The 21,618-nt window shown below is 50.9% G+C and overlaps 5 protein-coding genes and 1 long non-coding RNA gene across 8 annotated transcripts; 3 read left to right on the top strand and 3 right to left on the bottom strand.

The window, feature by feature from the left end:
- On the top strand, positions 1-772 carry LOC308568977 (uncharacterized protein C17orf114; the record flags this gene model as incomplete). The annotated part of the gene is made up of 2 exons (XM_081162313.1): positions 1-73; positions 553-772. The coding sequence occupies 2 exons, from the start codon at positions 1-3 to the stop codon at positions 723-725; spliced, it is 246 nt and encodes an 81-aa protein (XP_081018439.1). The 3' UTR covers positions 726-772.
- Positions 773-3,178: 2,406 nt separating this feature from the next.
- PSMB6 (proteasome 20S subunit beta 6) lies at positions 3,179-5,194 on the bottom strand. 2 transcript variants are annotated; one of them, XM_081162678.1, is made up of 6 exons: positions 5,030-5,194; positions 4,561-4,628; positions 4,105-4,236; positions 3,860-3,989; positions 3,524-3,668; positions 3,179-3,396 (listed from the first exon to the last, which is right to left on the bottom strand). In XM_081162678.1, exons 1-6 carry the CDS (start codon positions 5,129-5,131, stop codon positions 3,254-3,256), a joined length of 720 nt encoding a protein of 239 aa, XP_081018804.1. In that variant the 5' UTR covers positions 5,132-5,194; the 3' UTR covers positions 3,179-3,253. The 2 variants fall into 2 exon arrangements, with proteins under 2 accessions (XP_081018804.1, XP_081018805.1); XM_081162679.1 differs by having other exon boundaries at positions 3,264-3,416; positions 5,030-5,187.
- Positions 5,195-9,243: 4,049 nt separating this feature from the next.
- GLTPD2 (glycolipid transfer protein domain containing 2) lies at positions 9,244-10,823 on the bottom strand (the record flags this gene model as incomplete). Its single annotated transcript, XM_081162680.1, is given in 4 exon segments — positions 9,244-10,025; positions 10,119-10,285; positions 10,546-10,691; positions 10,694-10,823. Coding segments are annotated over 4 exon segments (969 nt in total). The 3' UTR covers positions 9,244-9,499.
- On the top strand, positions 9,378-11,912 carry LOC308569170. Its single transcript, XR_014000569.1, has 2 exons — positions 9,378-9,995; positions 10,145-11,912. It is a non-coding gene; the product is annotated as an uncharacterized lncRNA (long non-coding RNA).
- A 622-nt stretch (positions 11,913-12,534) lies between these two features.
- VMO1 (vitelline membrane outer layer 1 homolog) lies at positions 12,535-14,008 on the top strand. Its single transcript, XM_081162681.1, has 3 exons — positions 12,535-12,730; positions 13,291-13,406; positions 13,639-14,008. Exons 1-3 carry the CDS (start codon positions 12,548-12,550, stop codon positions 13,934-13,936), a joined length of 597 nt encoding a protein of 198 aa, XP_081018807.1. The 5' UTR covers positions 12,535-12,547; the 3' UTR covers positions 13,937-14,008.
- Positions 14,009-15,297: 1,289 nt separating this feature from the next.
- On the bottom strand, positions 15,298-21,332 carry TM4SF5 (transmembrane 4 L six family member 5; the record flags this gene model as incomplete). Of its 2 annotated transcripts, XM_081162682.1 has the most annotated exons (5): positions 21,065-21,300; positions 16,524-16,604; positions 16,001-16,137; positions 15,467-15,647; positions 15,298-15,389 (listed from the first exon to the last, which is right to left on the bottom strand). In XM_081162682.1, the coding sequence occupies exons 1-5, from the start codon at positions 21,233-21,235 to the stop codon at positions 15,375-15,377; spliced, it is 585 nt and encodes a 194-aa protein (XP_081018808.1). In that variant the 5' UTR covers positions 21,236-21,300. The 2 variants fall into 2 exon arrangements, with proteins under 2 accessions (XP_081018808.1, XP_081018809.1); XM_081162683.1 differs by lacking the exon at positions 15,298-15,389 and having other exon boundaries at positions 15,440-15,647; positions 21,065-21,332.
- Between the last annotated feature and the right edge of the window lie 286 nt (positions 21,333-21,618).

Consider the following 21,618-nt stretch of genomic DNA (forward strand, 5'->3'; position numbering starts at 1 on the left):
ATGGGTCTCAAGGGGGCATGGTGTTTCCCATGGTGTGGGTGCCGGAGACAGCGGGGGACTGAAAGAGGAGCAGGTATGGGGGAGACTGAGGAAAAAGGGAGGCTGTCAGGCAGGCAGATAAAATGCACGGGAGAAAGAGAAATTCTTAAACCAGTGAAGAGAAAGGCAAAGTCTGTCTCCCTGGATGAGAGGGGGGTCTATCACTTCCCTACAGGGCTGCTAAATACTTTGCAGGGCACAATGCAAAATGAAGTGGGACCCGTGTTTAGAAATGATTAAGAATTTCAAGGTGACGACTACAGCAGAGCAGTACACCCAGCATGGGGGCCCTCCTGAGTGTGGGGCCCTTTGCAACTGCACAGGTCACAGGCAGTGAAGCCAGCCCTGCTCTCTCAACATTCCCTCTCCCTCTCCCTGCTGCCACCAACACTCACGCAGGAACCCCAGATGTCTTCCCTGGCCTGCTTCCTCCTAACTGGGGGTGGAGGTGTTGGGGAGAGGGAAGGGGGACCCAGACTCACAATTCCCTTCTTCTTCCAATCTCCCTTTTAGGTCTGGATCCAGCTGCCCCTCCAGATCCAGATCCCAGTCCAGTTATAGCCCCCATCATGACTGAGGGAGGGATACCCTCCCTAGGGTCTGGTGCCTACTTCAGCAGGAAAGCCCGACTCTCCTTCCGCCACCAGCTGCATGATATAGCATCAGCCAATGACTCCACCATTTGAAGGGGACAACCAGGGCTGAACTTCCAGGAAGCCTTGCCAACCTTCCTTCCCCCTCTCAGTGATCCCAGTTTCTGGCTCCCCCAAGTCCCTCATGATCCTCTCATTAAATATATTCAGAGTTGCCAAGGGTTCTGTGTATGTGCATGTGTGTTGCGGTGGGAGACTAGATGGGGCCAAGGCACTAGGCTTGGTTATGGGGCTCAGGTAGTAAGTGCCGCACTGGGTGGGAGTGGGGACATAGGAGTACAGTTGACATGATGCAGCTATCTAGTGCAGAGCCCCGCTATGGCTAGCCGGAAGTTTGCTGCAATCAAACTTCAGAGTTGAGTGTGCTGAGAGCAGTTTGGACAGGTTGGGGGCTAGGCAGGACAGCAGATAGGGCTGTCATATTCATTCAGTGACTATCAGGTGTCCACTTCCTACCAGGCGCTGAGGATTATATCAGTGAACCAAGCAGAAAGAATTCTCTCTTCTCAATGACCTTACTTTCTAGTAGAGGAGGTAGACAGCAAGTAAAAAAGTAAGCATGATAAACTGCTGCTATGAAAAAAATTAAACAGGGTAACATAAGAGAGGGATGGAAGGGAGGTATTTCTTAAATTTCAGGTGGTTAGGGAAAGTCTTTCTGATGAGGTGCCATTCAGAGCTGAGACCTGAATGAAACGTCAGTGTAGGTTCACCGATTGTAACAACTGTACCCCTCTGGTGCAGGATGTTGATAGTGGGAGAGGCTATGCGTATGTGCGGGGCAGGAAGGTGTATGGGAAATCTCTGTATCTTCTGGTCAATTTTGTTGTGGACCTAAAACTGCTCTAAAAAATAATTTTTTAAATCAGCAAAGAGCAGTCGCAGGCCAAAAACTCAGAAACTATTAAGCACAAAACCTCTTAGGTTCTAGGGAAAAAAGCTAGTGACTGCAGTGTCAAGATTGAGGGGAACTGTTGGGCCTTCTAGGCCATGGTAAGGAACTAAAATATTATTCTAGATGGAATGCTAAGACACTAAAGAATGTTAAGCAGGGAAACAACATGAATTCACTTACATTGAAAGATCGCTTTGGTTATTGTATGCAGACAGATTGTAGAAGATCAAGTATGGAGGCAGTAAGGCCATGTAGTGGAATATGTTGCCAACTTCCAGGCAAGAGATGATGGCGGTGTGGCTCAAGACAGTGCTGTGGAGATGGTGAGAGGTAATGGATTCTAGATGTACTTTTGGAGAGTTTTTAGGACTTACTGTTAAGACTGAATGTGGAGTACAAGGGAAAGAGGAATTAAAGATGTCCTGAGAAAGGGAGGACAAGAACAGGTTTTGCAGGAAAATCAGAAGTTCTCTATTGATTATTTTAAGTTTGAAGTACACATGTTTGGGGACAGAGATCCTTCTCTGCTCTTCTTCACTTAATCAGGATCCCACCCCTCCACCCCTGAAATCCTACAGGGCAGGATTGAACAAAGTTTTCAAATGTAGCTTATACAGTTCCCTGACCCATATTGGGGAGAAAAGAAGATTGGGGCAAGATTGAGAATGTTGGTCACTGTCGATGAACATCACTGAGTTCATTTAGGTCCCTGGCTTGAGTGGGGACAACCTTGGAGGGGCCAGAGTCCACTCTCTGTCCCCCATCCAAGTGGCTGAAGACTGACTTATCATTACACTCCCCATGGGAATGATGGCTTCCAGAGCTGGCTCACAGCACTCCCAGTGGCTACCCTCTTCCACCCAATGTCCATCTGAAGCTCCAGTCGTAAACAAGGTCCACCTTTCTCCCAAAAGCCGAGGAAGTCACATTGCTGCTCCTGACAAGATGAGATGACAGAGGTGAGTGTGGAGAGACGGGACCATGGGCCTGAGTCAGAGGATATCTGGAGTCCTTCTGGCCTTAGGGCCAGTAGCCACCCATGATGACAGGCAGGAGGCAAAGGGGGGACCTCAGTCTCAGTCAGAATTCTGAGTTCTACCTATGCCCTTGAACAAGGGTGGGGATAGAGTCATTTGTTGGTAGTTCCCACATCAACCACACTCTGGTGTCACAGGGACCTGAATATAGTAGAGAGGAAATGTGGATGCCTGAAGTAAGAGGTTTGAAAACCACCCTTGTAAACGTTCTTCCCCAATGCCCTCAGAGCTCAGAGCAGTGGTCTATACAAACTGCAGTGGGCCAGACAAGTTCGGGCTTGAAGTAAAAAACAGAACCCCAGAGCCCAGCCAGAATGGCTCAGTGGTTGGGCATTGACCTATGATCCAGGAGATCAGGTTCAATTCCCAGTCAGGGCACATGCTGGGGTTGGGGGCTTGATCCCCAGGAAGGGGTGTGCAGGAGGCAGCCAATCAATGACCCTCTCATCATTGATGTTTCTCTTTCTCCCTTTCCCTTCCTCTCTCTGAAAGAAATAAAAATATATTTAAAAAACAAACAGAAAACCCCCAAAAGAACCCCACAGCACACAGAATCTCTTTGACAAACTGTTTATTGAATCTTGGGGTCAGTATGGGATGTCTCTAAATGTATTTTAGAATCCTTGGATTCAGGGAGGTGGCAAAGTGGCAACGGTGAATTTGGGGATCTGGTCTCCCAAAAGTACCTGCCGTTCTACCCCTGATTCTGATATGGATGCCAGGCGGATCACCCCTCCACTGGAGCCGTCTCTCTCCATGGCCAAAGCGAGAGCTGTGGATAAAAAAAGAAAGCTGGGGGGTCAGATTCCGATGCTGGGATCACTGCAAGGAATGATGAAAGTTGGCCTGGCTAGAGTATGGGGATTGAAGCTCACAGGCCCAGCAGCTCAAGTTCTCACCATTAGCAGTGAATTGCAGACACTCTTTCTTGGTCATTCCTTCTCGGTACGTAGCATCGACATAGCCATAGATGTAGGAGCTCCCAGAGCCTCCAATGGCAAAGGACTGTCTTACCATCATACCCCCCATGGGCACTGAGTACACCTGCCAGGTGGAGGGAGAAGAGTCATCAGTTGTACCCTCCTCACAACACATGTACATTCAATCACCTGTCCACTGTGGAACTGATCTGGGAAGAGTTAATAGTGAGGAAGAGGCTGGAAACAGAAAATGGCTGGGGTGGGGAGAGGGTCAAAGGCATGGCTCCAGTGCTCCAGGGGTGGGTAGTGTCTGACCTGCCCTCCTTCTTGAGAGTCCCAGCCCGCAATGATGATTCCTGCCATCAGGTCTTCCCGGTATCGGTAACACATCTCCTTAAAGAGGCTGGCTGCAGTGTGTACCAGCGGAGGCTCATTCAGCTCAATGCTAGAGGGTGAGGGGAGTCATAGGGAAGGCATCATCAGGTCCTAGGTGTCAGACCATTTAGCTTCTCAGGTCCCAACTCCCTTCAGATACTTGTTTCTCCCCAGCCCACAAGCACCTGTGGAAACCAAGCTGATAGGTAACAGCATCAGCTACTGCCTGGGTATCAGCTGCGGAGCCTGAGCGGCAGCAGAAGATACGATCGTGAATAGGGGTCAGCTTGTCAGTCACTCGATTGGCGATGTAGGACCTGCAGAATGGCAGCATAGTGAGGGAAAGGACCCCACTTGTCTCCCACCTCCATCGCATTACTATCCACTCCCTCAGGGCTCAGGAATAGGAGTTCCTCAATTTTCTATTCTCATCCAAACTGAAACAGGCTGGAGAACAGACTTCCGCAAGAATTTCACCTAAGGGTGAGGGGAACAGTGAAGTTGTAGAAGCTGGATCAAATCCTCATCTCCAGAGAGGAGAGAAACCTCCCTCCCACAGCTCTGTTGGGGGTAAGGATGGGCTGGCAGGCAAGCAAAGAAGAGGAAGATGGGAAGACCTTTCACATGTGTCTTCAGCTCACCCAGTGGTTGTTCTGGAATCAGCCCCCAGAACCACGCCCCCGTCAAATTGCACGGCCATGATAGTGGTCTGGGGAAAAGGAGAATGGGGTGAGTCTGGGCCTGTTCATTCTCCAGGTCACATAAACCTCAATGATCCCTCTACCCAGACCCTAGAGTATTAAAGTCATGCAGCAGTGGCCCATTGTCAAATCTCATAGGGGGCCTCATCCTCCCGCGAAATACCAGAATTCCAATCCTCAAATCCTCAAAGGCCTATCCCAGCCTTAAGCCTGCGTCCCGCAGGATTCCAGAACTCCACGCTTCTGTCTACCTTCCACATCCGCATTCTCAAGATACCTCTCCCCCGGCCTCCAGCACATCACAGACCACCTCCCGCCCCCGCTCCCTACTTCTCCCAGCGCACTCAGGCCTATCCTAACATCGCATTAAGACTCGCGCACATCTCCTGAACCCCGAGTCCTTCCTCACCCCAGTGGAGACTTCTCGGTTTTCCCAGTCGGGGGTAAGGGCCTGCGGCCCCCAGGCCGGAGTTGGCCCAGCTCCTCTCGCAGCTACTAAGGTGGCCGCCATCTTTCTCCTCCGATGCTGCCACAAAGCAACTGTCGTAAAGCGCTCGGTCACTCTCTTTAGTCGTGCTCTGAGGCCTTCTGGGGGCGAGGCTAGGCCACGGTTGACGGCAGAAGGGAAAGCGTAAGGAAGTTTCTTTTGCGACAGTGAATGCTTGATGGCAGCGTGGCAGGAAAATAAAAGTACGCCCGGAGCAGTCTGTCTGCAAGGCTGTGCTTGCTGTAGGACTGTGCGCGCTGATGTATCTGATCGGAGCTGCAACTCAAAGTCTTCAGGACAGACGTGAGCCTCTGACTTACAGAGCGGCACACTGTTTTCAGTCCTCTAGGTATATACCTAGCAGTACGTACAGTACCAGGAGGGGAATTGCTGGGTCCGGTAGTAACTCTTTTACTATTCTGAGGACCGACAACTGTTTTCTACAACAGCTGCCTCATTTTACATCCCCACCAGCCATGTGTGAGGACTCCAGTTTCTCCACATCCTCACTAATTGTTATTGTGTATTTTTACTTTTGCCGTCCTAACGGGTGTGGATTGGTATCTTGTGGGTTTTTTCGTCTTTGTTCTGTGTTTTTTTTTTGTTTGTTTTTTTTTGCATTTCCCTAATGACTAGTGATGTTGAGACTATTTTCATATGCTAATTGTCTGTTTATCGTCTTTGGAGAAATGTCTATTGAAGTCCTTTGCTCATTTTAAAATTGGGTTATCTTTTGTTGTTTGTAAGAGTTCTTTTTTATATTCTAGACTTTTATCAGATACATGATTTGCAAATATTTTCTCCTGGTCCTATGGATTATCTTTTCAGTTTCTTCACTGGTATCCTTTTTAAAATGTTTTTTATTATTGATTTCAGAGAGAGGAAGGGATCCGGGGAGAGAGAAACATCAATAAGAGAGAATCACTGATCCACTGCCTCTTGCAGGCCTCCTACTGGGGACCCAGCCCCAAACCCAAACATCTGCCCAGACTGCGAATTGAACTGTGACTGACCTCCAGACTCATGGGTGGAGGCTCAACCAGTGAGCCACACTGGCTGTACCTTCATTGGTGTCCTTTGAAGTGAAAGGTTTTAAATTGTGGTGAAGTCCAATTTGTTTTTCCTTTGGTTGCTTGTGCTTTTGATGTCGAAGAAACTGTTGCCTGCCCTGGCCGGTTAGAACCTCAGCCTGAAGGGTCGCGGGTTGGATTCCTGGTCAAGGGCACGTACATCGGTTGCAGGCTCGATCCCCGGCCCTAGGTCTCCTGTAGGAGGCAACCAATCAATGTGTCTCTCTCACATGGAGGCTTCTCTCTGTCTCTCCCCCTCCATTCCATTCTCTCTCAAAAAAGATCAATGGAAAAAATATCCTCAGGTGAGAATTAACAAAACAGAAACCGTTGCCTAACCCAAGGCTACAAAGATTTACAGCGACATTTCCACCGAAGAGTATAACAATTGTAATTCTTATATTTTAGGTCTATGATTCATTTTGAGTTAATTTTGTGTATGGCGTGAAGTAGGGGCCTAACAGTCATTCTTTGGCATGTGGATATTCATTTGTTCCAGCACCATTTGTTGAAAAGGCTGTTCTGTCCCCTTTGAATGGTCTTGACAACTTTGTTGAAAATCAATTTACCATGTGTATAATACTTTTTATATATGGCTTGCTAGCATTTTTGCTGAAGATGTTTTGCATCTTTATTCATACAAGATATCAACATATTGGTCTATTTTTTTATACCTTTGGTATCAGGGTAATAAAGGCCTCATAGAATAAGCGGAGAAGAATTACCTCCTCATCTGTTTCTGGTCCTGGGCTTCTCTTTGTGGGAAGTTTTTGTGTTTTCATTTTATTTTTTTGAAGTTTTTGTGTTTTTAAATCCTCACCCAAGGAGTGAGGATATTTTTTTCCATTGATTTTTTAGAGAGTATGGAAGGGAAGGGGAGGGAGAGAGAGACACACACATGGACTGGTTGCCTCCAGGTGGGGAGGTGGGAGCCGGATTGGATGTATAACCCAGGTGTGTACCCCGGCCCCCCATGTGTGCAGCCGAAGCTCTAACCATGGAGCCACGCCGGCCTGGGGTAGTTTTTTTGATTACTAACTGGATCTCTTTGTTGTAGGTCTAGTCAGATTTTCTATTTATTCTTGAGTCAGTTTTGGTAGTTTATGTCTTTCTAGGATTTTGTCCATTTCTTTTAGGTTATCTAATTTGCTAGTTTACAATTGTTTATAGTATTCCTTTATAATCCTGTAATATTCATAATAATATCCCCTTTCATTCTTGATTTTAATAATTTTTCTTTTCCCTTTTTTCTTGGTAAGTCTAGCTAAAGGTCTGTCAATTTTCTTGATCTTTTCAAAGAGCCAACTTTTTTTTTCAAAAAATTTGTATTAATTTGAGAGAGGTGGGGGATGGGGTGCAGATTTGTTGTCCCACTTATTTATACATTTATTGGTTGATTCTTGTGCGTGTCCTGAATTCACAACCTTGATGAATTGGGATGAAGCTCTAACCAACTGAGCTACCCTGCCAGGGCTCAAAGAGCCAACTTTTAGATTAGTTGATTCTCTCTATTGTTTTTCTATTTCATTTATTTCTACACTGCTCCTTATTAATTCCTTCCCTCTGCTTTTCTTTCTTTCTTTCTTTTTAATATGTTTTTATTGGTTTCAGAGAGAGGAAGGGAGAGGGAGAGAGACAGACAGAAGCATCAATGATGAGAGAGTCACTGATCGGCTGCCTCCTGCCGCCCCCCCCCCCGGGGATTGAGCCTGCAACCGGGGCATGTGCCCTGTCTGGGAATCGAACCTCGATCTCCTGGGTCCTAGGTCGATGCTGAACCCCTGAGCCATGCCTGGCTGGGCAGTGTTGACATTTTAGAAAGAATAATCAGGAAGAGTCTCACTGAGGAGATATTTGGATAAAGACCAGAAGGAAAGAAGGAGGGAAGTCATTTGTCTACTAGGGGAAAAGCATTATGGACAACAGGGAGAGCAAGTGCAAAGGTTCTGAGGCAGGACCAAACCTGACATGTTCAGTGAGTGTTGTGGAGGCCAATTTAGCTTGTGCAGAGTCAGACCAAGTGGGACCTTTATGAAATTTTTCATCATTCTCAACTGGAAACATGATCCAGAAAATTTCCTGCTTAGATTAAAATTTCTTTTCATCTGAGTGTAGTAGGAAGCCATTGGAAGGTTTTAAGCAGGGAAGTGACATGATATGAACTACATTTTTAAAAATCATTTCGGCTGCTCTATTGAACATACACTATAGGGAGGTGAAGTATGGGACAGAGAGACAATTAGGAAGCTGTTGCAATAATAGGTGACAAAGTTGGCTTGACAAGTATGGTAGCAGTGGAGATAGTGGGAAATGGTCAGATTCTGACACATTGGATATGGGTACAATGATAGAGAAATCGAAGAGTCAGGATGACTACAGGGTTTTTGGCTTAAGGATCTGGAGGAGTGGAATTGTCACTTTCTGAGACAGCAAAGACTATAAAGGGGGTATTTTGGGAGGAGAGGGTATTAGAAGCTTAGTTTGGGGCATTTTAAGTTTGCTATGTCAAGTTGAAATTCAACTGGAGACGCTGAATAAGGAGATGTATAGATAGGATTCCGGAGTCCAGGGCAAAGTAGATTGGAGTTATAATTGGGATTTATCAGTGTATGAAATGGCTAAGCTCTTTCATGTTCACTATCGTTGTGGGAGCAGCCAAAAATCATTTAATAAAGATGCATTATTGAGCTGAGCTTCTGTTTGGTGTGAGGCACGGTGCACAAGTTTTAGGCTTGCGTGGTTGACAGAAGAGGGTGCCATTTATTCAGAGACAAGGAACACAAGAAGAGGTGCAGTTCTGGGAGGAGGCGATCAGATCTTAGTTGACGTGTTGCATTTGCGGTGTCTGTGTAGGTGTCCAGGAAATATTTGGCTTATGGGGGCTGGAGCTCAGGGGACAGGTCTGGGGTGGAGACTTGGCATGTAGTTGGCAAGGGAGCCCTAGGAGTGGTTAGCCATGGGGAGCCTGAGTCTCTCCGCTGCGGGGAACAGAGATGACACATCTCCCCGCATCCGTTGTTTTCTATTTCCCTATTTACCTGCTGATATCACAAAAAACGCCCTAAGTCGACAGCTACCAAAGAATTCATTTTATTCCCTACAGCTTCTCCCTTCTTCCGGGGACTTAAGGTAGAGGGAGGAGCTAAAACGCCCCACCCCACCGGGGCATGCCTGCCAAGGAGTGACGTCACCAAAGAGGCGGGATATCGGGCGCCCCACGCCCTGGAGCTGGAAGCGACCGCGGAGGGCGGGACCCTGAGCCTCGCGCGGCGCCGGCCCCGCCCCAGGGCGCTCTGCCCGCGGGTAGCGTCGGCTGCTGGCCTTAGGCCAGCTGGAGCAGGTCGCGCTCGGCCAGCAAGCCCTGGGTCCGGTTGTAGACCTCCTCCAGCGTGCCCGCGGCGCGGGCGAGCACGGCCCGCGCCTCCGCCTCTCCGGTTCCCGGACACGCCAGCTCCAGCAGGCGGCCACGGCCCGGGAAGGACAGGAACGCGAGGCGGGCGGCCTGACGGACCAGCCAGACGTGGTGCGGGGCCAGGACCGTGCGGTAGGCGTCGCCGCACTGCTCGCCGGCGTCCGGGCCTCCGAACTTCCCGGTCGCCACCCGGTGGAGGCAGAGCTGGGACCAGCGTAGCGCCCGGTGCAGCAGGAGCAGGGTTCGCGAGCCCGAGTCTCCGGGGGCGATCCCGGGCCGCCCCAGCAGCCCCGCCCGCCGCTCCCACGCCGCCATGGCCACCAGCGATCTGTAGTGCGCGGCATCTGGGCCGTGCACCCGAGCCTCGAGGGCTGTCACTTTGGAGAAAGCCTCGTTTGTGGCGAAGGTGAAGATGGAGCCGAAGGGAGTTAGGAACCTGTGTGTTTGGTGGTGGGAAGAGTGGGCCGGCTAGAGAGAGGGCGACGGAGCCGCTGAGGCGGGGCAGGGTTAGGGGAGGGAGACCACTCACTTGATTAGCTCCCTCCATCCCGCCAGGTACTGCGACAGCTCCACGTCCCCTTCGGGGTTCAGACAGGCGCGGAACGGCCTCATCAAGCGGCCCAGCATCCCCCGGGGGCCCAGACACTGAGGCTCGTCCCGCTCCGGGGCCTCCAGGGATCCCGAATGCCGCTGGACCTGGGGGTGTAAATATGGGGGCGGGGGGAGGCGGGAGCGGAACCCCGAGCCTGTTGAGCCTCCTTCGCCAAGCAGCCCAGTCGGGCTCTGAAATTATTCCTAAGGTCTAGCTGCTGTCCCTCCTGCTGTACTCTCCGCTTCTGTCAGGAGAGGGGGTACAGGAAGGAGGACCCGCCCTTCCACAGAGAGCCAGCCGGACTCCACGCCCCCTGGTCAGGGGCCTGCGTGGAGCTCCCGGCCCCCGCCCCGCCCCAGCCTACCTGCGAAGGCGGCGGTGCCTCGGTGATGCAGGGCTGCGCCCCAGGCGCGCAGCCCGAGAGGGTGCCTGCGGAGAGGCCGGGCGGAGCGGTGAGGGCTCCAGGAGGGGGCGTAGGTCCCAAGGACCTGGATTCCCGGGTTTCCCCCGAGGAGGTGGGGGAGGAGGCCACTCACCTAGGCTCCGAGTACTGAGATAAAAAAGTAGCAGCGCGAAGATGGTGAGAAGAATCGTGAGGCGGAACCAGCGCCGGGAGACCTGTGGAAGCAGCGCGACCCCCATGGCTGCTGCCGGGACCCCCCCACCCGCCAGCTCCTACCCAGTCCCCGTCCCTCCACCTTCGCCTCCGCCTCCAAGAAGTAAGAGAAGCCCGCGGTGCACCGAGGTGTAAGGGTTAATCATTAATCTAAGGCCCCTTACCCCCTGCCCTTTGCCCCAGAGGGCAGCATCTCAGGGGTGAGAAACCAGATTAAGAGGATTTGGATAGTTTGGCGACAATGACACATCTCTGTATTTCCCTTCCCTATAGGGTCAGGTTGTAGGAAAGGCAGCCCTGGGTATTGGGAAGGGAAGCTGGGGACAGAACCAGCTCCCCCACTGAGCAATGTTGTTGGCCCTGAGTTAACTCTGGGCTTGAACTCCTTCCACTGTAAATTGAGGATAGTAAGTACTCTGCGAGGATTAAATGATAATGTATGTGTAAACACTCCAAATGGAAAAGCTTACCACAATTGCTCCATAAATCTTACCTATAAAGTTCAAGCATGAGGTACCTGGGATCCAGGAACACCCACTTCTAAATTCTCTAGCCTATCCCTATGGGACCTTGTCTTGGTCTAGATGCATGACTTCTTGATTATATACTGTAGGCTTTATCCACAACCCCCTCACCAGCTCCTACTCCTTGTCCCAACTCCAGGTTGGTTCCTCTATTATTTATCAGACTAACCTTTATTAACTACTTCCACATGCCAGGCCCTGATTAGACCTCAAGAAGACAAAAGTGCCTTCATAGAGCTGAAGGTCCACTGGAAAGTTTATAATTTGTTTCACCCTCTGGAATGTGAGCTCTGATGACAGGGGTCTTGTTTTTCTTGGTTGCAGCTCTATTTACAGAACTTAGAATATTGCCTAGGCCAAAATACATTATTGCTAAATATGTATATGTTGAATAAATAAAGAAATGTGTATCAGGGGCAGGGAAATCAAGGGTGGTGCTCTCCATGACACATTTGAGCCAGTTTTTTGTCTGTTTGGAGGTCACCTAGTGGCCATGGAGGGGGGCGGGCATTCCGGGAAAGGATACAGGATGTAATCAAAGAAACAATACCTCTTGTTCATAGTTCCCGGTTCATAAACTTCTTAGAATTGTTCCTGTCTCTGTGTACATTTTCTTGGGTGAGGGAGAGTATCCCAGATTCTCAAGGAGTCAGGACCCCAGTCGCTAAGAAGACCCTTCCTAGCTCTCACAGTTCATGGATTCTTGCCCTGTCTCTCACTCCGATGCTCCCTCACATCTTGGAGGTCCGAGTTTGCTCCTGACCAATCCTGTCCCATGAGATTCTGGAGCCTTCGCCTCCACTCCTGGACTTGGGCTCCCCATTTCCCAGTGTTGGAATGTTTCCCACCTTGCTGACTGAGAATTTAGGCAAATTGTTTGCCATTTCTAAGCCGCAGTTCCCTAATCTGCACATAGGAAGGCTAATCCCTACCCCCTAAAATTGTGAGGATTAAATAGAACACACCTGCAAATCGCTAACCACAATTTGTGGCCTATAGTAAAAGTTCAGTAGGTGGTGATTTCAACTTGTCAGCTCCTGATGTCCTCTTCCTCTCGTGCTGGGAGCATAGGTCTCCCTGAGCAGAAAATCGGGTCTGCGGGGTTCCCGGAACCAATTAGTCTTTGCTGTCACTTAATCCTTGTGGCGCTTCCGCAATCGGAGCCCACATAGGGGCAGAGGTTGTATAAACCTGCTCAAGGGGCCCCGACCCGCAGAGGCTGCAGGATGGAGCGGAGCTCGGGAGCCAAGCTGCTGCTGCTGTGGGCCCTGTGCTGCCGACATGCCCCAGCAGCTGGTTTCAGCGGCTACACCAAAGTCATCGAGGTGACCAACGGGGGCCCCTGGGGCGACTGGGCCTGGTCCGAGATGTGTCCGGTTGGATTTTTCACCACTGGGTTCTCCATCAAGGTGAGGGCTCAGACCTAGGTTTCCAAGAAGGCGGAGATGCTTGAGACCCCGGAAAAGAATGTGTCCTCTGCTTCTTTTTCATTCTTAAAGGAATGATTTAATATTTTTAAATGTGCTCATTAAAAATATACAGTTCTACATGCTAGAGGCTTTAACCTCCCAATTCTTAAGACACCAACTAATTCCAGTAATAAAAATGAAAAAGAATGCATTCCATGTTTATTTAATGTATTATTATTTTTAAATTCTCACCTGAGGATATTTTTCCCATTGATTTTTTAGGGAGAGTGGGAGGAAGGAGGGGAGGGAGGGGAGGCAGGGAGAGCGATGTTAGAGACACACCGATTGGGTGTCTCCCGCTGGAGCCCCTGCTGGGGATCAACCTGCAACCGGGGTACATGCCCCTGACCAGGAACTGAACCCCCGACCCCTCTATCCGTGGGCCGAGGCTCTAACCGCAGAGGCAAACCGGCCAGAGCCAACGTTTATTTATAAAAATACTACTAATAATAACATAGAGAATGGCAGGCTGACTCGGCTGTGCTCTTGTCGCGACCCAGGTGGAGCCCCCGCAAGGCATCCCTGGAGACGACACGGCCCTGAACGGGATCCGGCTGCACTGCTCAGGCGGGGGTTCGGGGCGCAGCACTGTCGCGGTGGAGTCGCAGTTTGGGAGGTGAGGGGCAGGGGCGGGTGATCCCCTAGGGTGAGGGTGTGCCTCCCACCCAGTTCAACCCCCCCAGCCGGCGGCCCGTTAGGCCTGGGAGGAGGTGGTAGACCTGCGCCCCGCACCTCCCTGGAGGCCGGTGGTTAGACCCGACCCCCCGCGGTCGGGTCGCACCGGGCTGGGTCCGGCTGGAGGCGGGCGGGGGCGCCCTCGAGCCCGCGAGCCTCCCCTTCCCCCGTAGGTGGGGCGAGTGGAGCGAGCCGCAGTGGTGTCCCGGTGGCGGCTTCCTCGTGGCCTTCTCGCTTCGCGTGGAGGCACCCACGGCCCTTGGGGACAACACGGCTGCGAACAACGTGCGTTTCCGCTGCTCCGATGGCGCGGAGCTGGAGGGGCCCGGCCTGGCCTGGGGAGACTTTGGAAACTGGAGTGAGCCCTGTCCTAAAGGCATATGCGGCTTGCAGATCAAGATCGAGCCGCCTAGAGGCCTCCTCGACGACACGTCGGTGAACGACGTGCGTTTCTTCTGCTGCCTCAGTTGAAGCCTCTGTGACCCTCTCCCTGTCCCGCCTCCGGCTTGGCCCACCTCCCGCGATTAAAGCTTCCCCGCCTTGGCTTTGGTCTCACTCGTTTTAAGGGTAGGAAACTGAGTCTCCTAGTCTTCCTCCTAACGTAGCACTGGTCTCAGGCGTCCATGGGAGGCTCCTGAAAGTTAGGGACGCAAACATAGTCCAGAAAAACGCATTCAAACACAATTTCACATACACGTTAAGGAAGTCCCTGGCTTTCTGAGGGCGTCTGCAGACTCATTAAAAGCCCAGGTTGTTTCTTTTCGAACCACCAGTTACCACCAGATTAAGAAACTTCTACCAAATTAGGAGGTGACGTTACACCTTCAGGCTTCATTTTCTAGGGCATAATTGGTTAAGGTGGCTTTTCCATAGTTGCCCCCCCCCCCCAACTACAAAACTCCTTTCTATGTACTAATTCCCATTTAGGATCTTCGTCCTTGAAGTTCTCTCTTCCCAGAATCACCATGCTATCCGGATGGATAGCCCATCAGCAGATTTCCGCTCCAATTTCACTTCCTCAGACTTCATCTTATTTCAAAAAGACCCTCCATCAGTCAATATCCCATTATCAACGTGTGTGTGTTTTTTTTTTTAATCTTCACCTGAGGATATGTTTTACTGATTTTAGAGAGAGGGGAAGAGAGAGAGAGAGAGAGAGAGAGATCTACCAGTTGGTTGTCTGCCTCTGGTACTCGCCCCCAATGAGGACCGAACGGGAAACCTAGGTAGGTGCTCTGACTGAGAATCCAACCGGGACCTTATGGTGCATAGGAAAGTGTGCCAACCAACCGACCCACACCATCCGGGCCTCAACATGTTTTTAAAAAGTGCGTATCACCAGTTGATCTCTTTTAAAGACTGCCCATCTACCCCCCCTGGAATGTTAAATTATCTGAGAGCACAGAACTTGCCTGTCTTGTTAACTAAGGTGTTCCCAGGGCACACTAAGAGCTCAGTAACTATTTGCTGCCCTGGCCAGTGTGGCTCGGTTGGTTGGAGCATCGTCCTGTACACCAAAAGGTGACGATTTGACTCCCGGTTGGAGTGCATATCCAGGTTGCAGGTGGATCCCTGGTTGGGGCTCATGGGAGAGGCAACTAGTCAATGTCTCTCTCTCGCCAATGTTTCTTTTTTTTTCTTTTTTTTTTTTCTCTCTCTCTCCAATCAGTTTTTAAAAGATAAATAAAATTAAGCTCATGCTTTAAAAAAATAACTATTTGCCAAAAAATAAGCAGGGTACAGGGGTTCCACACAGGAAAGCCCCAAGCCCCAGCGTATCTGGAGGCCTTCGGACACCCCTGGCATGGGGCACAATCTGAGGAGACATGCAGGAGAGCTCAAAGCAGTTTATTCCAGGGCCGGGGCGGGCGCGTGGGCATCCAGCAGCGAGCAGGCAGGCAGCGGAGCTTCAGCGAGGGGCGCCCTGCGCAAAACAGAAGGTGAGAGCGCAGCCAGGGAGCGAGCAGGTTCCCTCTAAAGCTCCCGGGCACGCCGCCCCACCTTCTTCCTGCAGTCGCCGCAGACGACGCCAAAGGCGGCGTTCACCACCTGCACCCCACACAGCAGGAGCTCCAGGCACGAGGCGGCCACCAGCAGCGAGAAGAGCGTCACATTCCAGCAGACCACCTTAGGCGGGCTGTCGCACAAGCTCCAGAGGGTGTGGTTGAGCAAGTAAGAGCCTCTGTGAGCCGGACAAGGTCACGAGAGAGACAGAGGTCACCGCGGAGAGCCCCGCTCCGGGTCCCCGTGCCGAGCGCACGCCCACGGGGATTCGCAAAGGGCTCGTTTGGCCCACGTGGAGGCAGCTCTCCTGGAGGCGAGGCCTGCCCGAGGCTCCCGGGTCCACGTGGGGAGAGGGGCGCAGGCTGGGGTGGGGAGGGGCGCAGGATGGGATGGGGAGGGGCGCAGGACGGGATGGGGAGGGGCGCGGGCTGGGGTGGGGAGGGGCGCGGGCTGGGGTGGGGAGGGGCGCGGGCTGGGGTGGGGAGGGGCGCAGGATGGGATGGGGAGGGGCGCCAACAGGCTAAGCCTTACGAGGTCTCTTGGAAGTGGTAGCCCCACGAGCCGTCCATGAGGCATTTGGGTCCAATTCGGAGCCCGGCTCCCGATACTGAGAGACAGTAGAGGGCACCAAGGACCCCTAACGCCGAGGAGAAGACCGAGCGCAGCATCTGCACGCGGAGTGGAAGGAGAGGTGGCGGGGCCGCCCTTTCCCTGTCGCGAGCCGGCCGCGCCTAGCTCCGCCCCCGCCCCTACCTTACCGCGCTCTTCCCGAGTCACGATAAAAATACACTTTCCGTCGAACCCGCTGCTTGGAGCTAGGCTAACCCTAAGAGCCGGCGGCTGCGGGGGCTCATGGGGGTTGTAGTCCCCTCTGGTCAGGCCCACTGAGGCCTAAGATTGGTGGAGCGGGGGGGGGGGGGGGGGGGGGTAGAGGTGATCTTGGGACTCCGCAGAGGTGCTTCTGTCGCTAGGAGGAGGGGCTGTGGCTTTAGGTGGGCTCTCCTTAGACCTGCTCAAAGACCGGCCCTGAATCACGTCTTAATTTGGACCTTACCCTGCAGCGATTCCCACAGCAGCCTGCCCCGCAGCAGCCCTTGCCCCCTGCCCGAACGGCTGCAATTCCGGGACACAGTACCTAGGGAACAAGAGTCAGTGCCACAGCGAGTCCCTCCAGATCCTCAAGACCTTGCATCAGCGCTTACCTCCTCCCGGGACCTGCCTGGGAGGTCCTCAGCCCTTTGGACTGTAGGAAGACCTTATCTGTACTTCTCCTGGAGCACTTTCAGGCTCCATCTTAATTTATCAATATTTATGTGCCTACTTATCTCGGTCCAGATTGTAGCCTCCGGGAAGGTAGGGCTTAATATCATATTCCCAATAAATGTTGGCACATGTCCGGTGCCCAACCGAATGGGACTCAGGAGGCCTGGGTTTAATGCCAACCCCTGTGCACTGTGCACCCCATGAACTGATTCATCTCTCAGAATCTCAGTTTTGTCCTCTGTAAAATGGGTTTGCAGGACCTACCTCGCAGGGCTGATCTCATGATTTGATGAAATAACAGGTTAACTTGATGTCAAGACTAGCTCAGAGTAAATGCTCAATAACTATACATTCCCTCAACAGCAGGAGACCTTCTTGTCTCCATCAGTGGAGATATCCTCCAGGTCACCCAGGCTGGAAACTTGAATGCTTTACACCCAGCCAGACCTCAAGTCCTCGCAACTTTTCCTTCAGTGGCTCTTGAATCTGTCCCTTCATTTTCCTCACAGTCAATCCTCATCACCTCCCATGAGGATGAGGTTTTCAACCTCCCTAATAGATTTCTGTATCTCCTGCCCCAGGCCACCCCACACTCCCTTCTACATGTCACCACCCAGATTAATCTTAATTTTCACTAGTCTTTTGTATGCTCACATCCTTAGTGTCTCCTCAAAGAGTAGCCCATCAAAACTCAATGCTGGCAAGGCATTCCAGACTCCTCACTTTGGCTCCGGCCTTATCTTGTCACACCATGCCAAGTTCTTTGCACGTCTCTCATCTCTGGAATTCCACAGCTGCCTTGATCTTTGCTTACCAGTGAAACTTATCTGGCCCACATCACACAAAGCAGCATTTTGTTCTTCCCTAGGGGAGGGGCTAAGAGTTTTAATTCTGTTATATCACCCACAGCAAACTCACAGAAACACCTGCAGAGTTGACCCGGCTTTTCACCAGACACTCTCCCTTCCCCCATGTTTCATGGCAGGTCTAGGGCCAGTTTTTTAGACTTTTGTTGTTGTTTTAATCTTCACCCAAGGATATTTTTTCCAGAGACAGAAAGAGAAAGAAACATCAATGTGAGAGAGACATTAAAATTCATTGCCTCCCGCACATCGATTGGTTGCTTCCCTGCACGGTCCAACCAGGGCGGGGATGGAACCTGCAACCCAGGTACTTGCCCTTGACCAGGAATTGAGCCTGCTACCCTTTGGTGTGAGGGCCGACGCTCTAACCACTGAGCCATGCTGGCCAGGGCTCTAGGGCCAGTTTTGACCCTCTGGCTTAGCTCTCAGATTAAGTCACTTACTGGGAAGCTCCTGGATCCAAAGACATCTAGAACTGCCTTTTTGATTTACCAATTTTGAATAACCTACCTATCTGAGATTTTTACTTTTTCAGTCAGAGTGTTTCTTTTTGTTATCTGAGCTTCTCTGTCTCACTCTCTGTCTACTCATCTTAATGAAAAGTGATGGGTAATTGTAAACGTAGGAGGAAACACTGAGTTTACAGCTCAAATCTGCTTACTTTTCTCCATCTCTGTGGCCACTGCCTACTTCAAGCTACTATCATCTCTCCTGGACAACTGCAGTTTCTTTCATCTGGTCTTTCTGCATCCACTGTTGACCTCCTACTATCCATTCTCTGCCTAGCTGCCAGAGGGATCTTCCTTTTTTTTTAAAGAATAATTTATTGATTTTTTTTTTTTTTTTTGAGAGAGGAAAGGAAAGGGAGGAAGAGAGAGAGAGAGGGAGAGAAACATCAATGTGAGAGTGCAACACCAATTGGCTGTCTCCTGCATGCCCTCTACAGGGGATCGAGCCTGAAACCTGGGCATGTGCCCTTGATGGGAAATTGAACCTGCAGCCTCCTGGTGCACTGGATGACGCCCAACCAACTGAGCTACACCGGCCAGGGCCACAAGGATCTTCTTAAGTACAATAGGGTATCAAGCAACCAGAACTCTAATACTTTGCTAATAGAAATGGATTTGGTTTAAGAGCTTCAGAAAACTCTTTGGTAGTATCTAGTAGCATTGAATATTTGCACACCTTAAGAACAAGCAGTTTTACTCCTAGGTATACATTTAACAGAAATGCAAGCATTTATTTACCTAAAGACATTTGCAGGTATCTTTATGGCAGCATTATTTGTAATAAATCCAAGTGGGAACTATCCAAATGTTCATCAACAGTAGAATGTTTAAATAAATTGTGCTATATTCACACAATGGAGTACTTAAGAAATAATAAACTACAAATACATGTAATAATATGGATGAACCTCACAAACATAATGTTGAGCTCAAGAAGCCAGACACAAAAATGTCCATACTGTATGAGTCCATTTATATAAAGTGCCATACAGGCAAAACTAATCTATGGGGTAGAAGCCAGGATAGTTGGGACTCTTGTCAGTGGCAGGTAGTGCCTGGTGGGAGGCACACCTGGGATTTTGGTAATGACCTGTTTTTTGATCTGAGTGCAGAGTATGTGGGTGTGTTCATTTTGTAAAAATTCACTGAGCTCTACACTAAGGATCTGGGCATTTGTCTGTATGACTTAATAGTTCAAAAACAAGCTTAAAAAGTTCAAAAAAGTAACAAGTCCTTCAAAAGTTCCCTGTTGTACTTATAATAAAATTCAGATATTTCCTGTGACTTTCAAGAGCATACAAGCTCTGACCTCTGCCTACCCAAGATCTCATCTCATTAAACCTCAGCTGCACTGGCCACCTATCCAGTCCTCAGATATGTGAGCCCATTCCTGCCTCAGGCTTTGTACTGGTCAGTCACCCTGTCTGCAATCCTGTTTCTTTTTGGGGTGGTGGTGGACTTAGTTCAGACATCACCTCATTGATGCCTTCCTTGAAAACACTATAAGAAGTGGCCTCCAATCTTGCCCTAGGAGCTCTCTATTGACAGGACCCTGCTTTGTTTTCTTGATAATACCTACTCCTATCTGAAATCATCTTGCTCATTTATTTACTTTGTTCGAGTGCCTCTTAAGTGCCTAGCACTGGCCTAGGCACCTGGCACACAGAACTCAGGGTAATGTAATATACCTAATGTGATGAGGCTTATATTCTTGCTTCTGTGATACTGTGTGTCTCCCTAGTGGGAACACCAGCTTCAGGGAGAGCAGGGACCTTGCCTGTGTCCTCATGGCACAGCACAGACCAGGTAAACAGATTTGAAAAAGCCTTCTCAAGAGTGGCTCAGGGCATGGAGGTGGGAGTAAGACAGCTGGGAATGAGCATGTCGAGAGGGAGTCCTCAGGGATCTCCCCTGAAGCAGGCTGGTTAGGTTGTGGGGAGGTTGGGGTGGTTTAAGCTGAGTGAGTGTGTAGGTCTGGGAGGAGTGTGACACCTCAGGGAGAGTTGAGGTCAGAGGGATGGAGTAGAGTCCAACAGCCATGAATCCATGTGGGAGGGGGAGTGGGAGAAAAGATCCCAGAGGTTTAGAGGAGATTGTTGGATAAAGGAGACAAGACAGACCTATGAAAGGGATAAAGGGGAGACCTCTCCCAGAGAATTTTATCAGTCAACTATCCTGAGAAGTGTGGAACAGTACTGGGTAGATCTTTTGTCTGCATCCTATGAAGATGTTCAGCTAGCTTGATCTTCCAAAGTTCCTCTAAATGGAGAGGCAGTTGGAGAATGAGAGTTTGAAAGTCCAGGGAATCTGTGTCTCCCAGTCTCCTACTTTTCCTGACAGATTCTAGTCTCCAGGAAGACATGGGGGCACCTTCTCCATCACCCTGACCTAGGTTTGAGTTTATCCTTAACTCCGAGCACAGAGGGGGCATCCAGAAATGTGGGCTGAGAGTGAAGAGACTTGGAGGTCGGGGAGGGTGACAGCAAGCTGAGAGGTAGAATGCTGATCTGTGACATTGCACCCTGGCTCCAGACACTGGGAAAGCAGCACCCTCCCCATGCCCACTATTATCTTGCCCTGATAACCTCCCACACAACCAGCTGCTCCTTTTGCCTCAACCTTTGTAGTGAGGTGTTCCCAGCATCTGCTCAGCGGTGGAGATGGGGAGGGGCAGGTAGGACAAACTCCCTCCCCAGAAGGGGAGCTGCTTAGAGCAGTGAGGCTCCTTTCCTTGTTGTTCCCCTCAGACATTCAGCTCAGGACCCTGGGGCCCCTCCACCACCTCTACACACAGTGCTCAGTGTTTGGGAGCAGATTCAGAGTGCTCCAGGTTTCCACCACACCAATGCCATCCCTTCCCAGGCAGCCATCCTGTTCCCTCTCTCCCTCTTCCTCCTGTTCAGAGCCCCCTAGGGTGGCCCCCAGCCCCCAGTCCTGTGCGCCCTCAATAGCCGCCTCACCATCAGGCCCCCGCCGATGAAGCCGCCCATTAACCAGACTTGCAAGCTGAGTTGCCCGGTCCAAGTGGTTTCCCCATTAGGCACCAGCAGGAGGGCGTTGGCCACGATGCAGACCAGCGAGAGGGCGATGAGGCAGAGCCCCACGAAGCGGGCACACTCTCCTGTGCACATGGCGAGGTGGTTGGAAAGGACAGGCGGTGAGTGAAAGTGAGCCCGGAGGCCCGGTGGACAGGAAAACAAGCCTGGAGCAGGGAGCAAAGGTCGAGGAAGAGGTGTGGCAGAAACTAGACAGGGAAGATCGTGATAAGGGAGAGAAGCAGGAGTCAGAGGCAAAGAGGAGGCGGAGGTGGAGGGGAGGTGGAGGGGCTGCTGTTTTGAGGTGAAGGGGAAGCTTGATGCAGAGGAAGTGGCCTGGGGTCAGCGCGTTCTTCCTCTTTTTTCTGTACACACCTCTTCTGGGCCCCTCTGCTGTGACTTAGTCAAGCCCCTTAATTTCTCTAAGTCTCAGTTGCCTTTTCTGTATCAAGGGTATAGTGGGACACGGCTCGTGGGCT

Source organism: Miniopterus schreibersii, assembly GCF_964146895.1.
Source record: "Miniopterus schreibersii genome assembly, chromosome: 16".
Taxonomy (NCBI): Eukaryota; Metazoa; Chordata; class Mammalia; order Chiroptera; family Miniopteridae; genus Miniopterus; species Miniopterus schreibersii.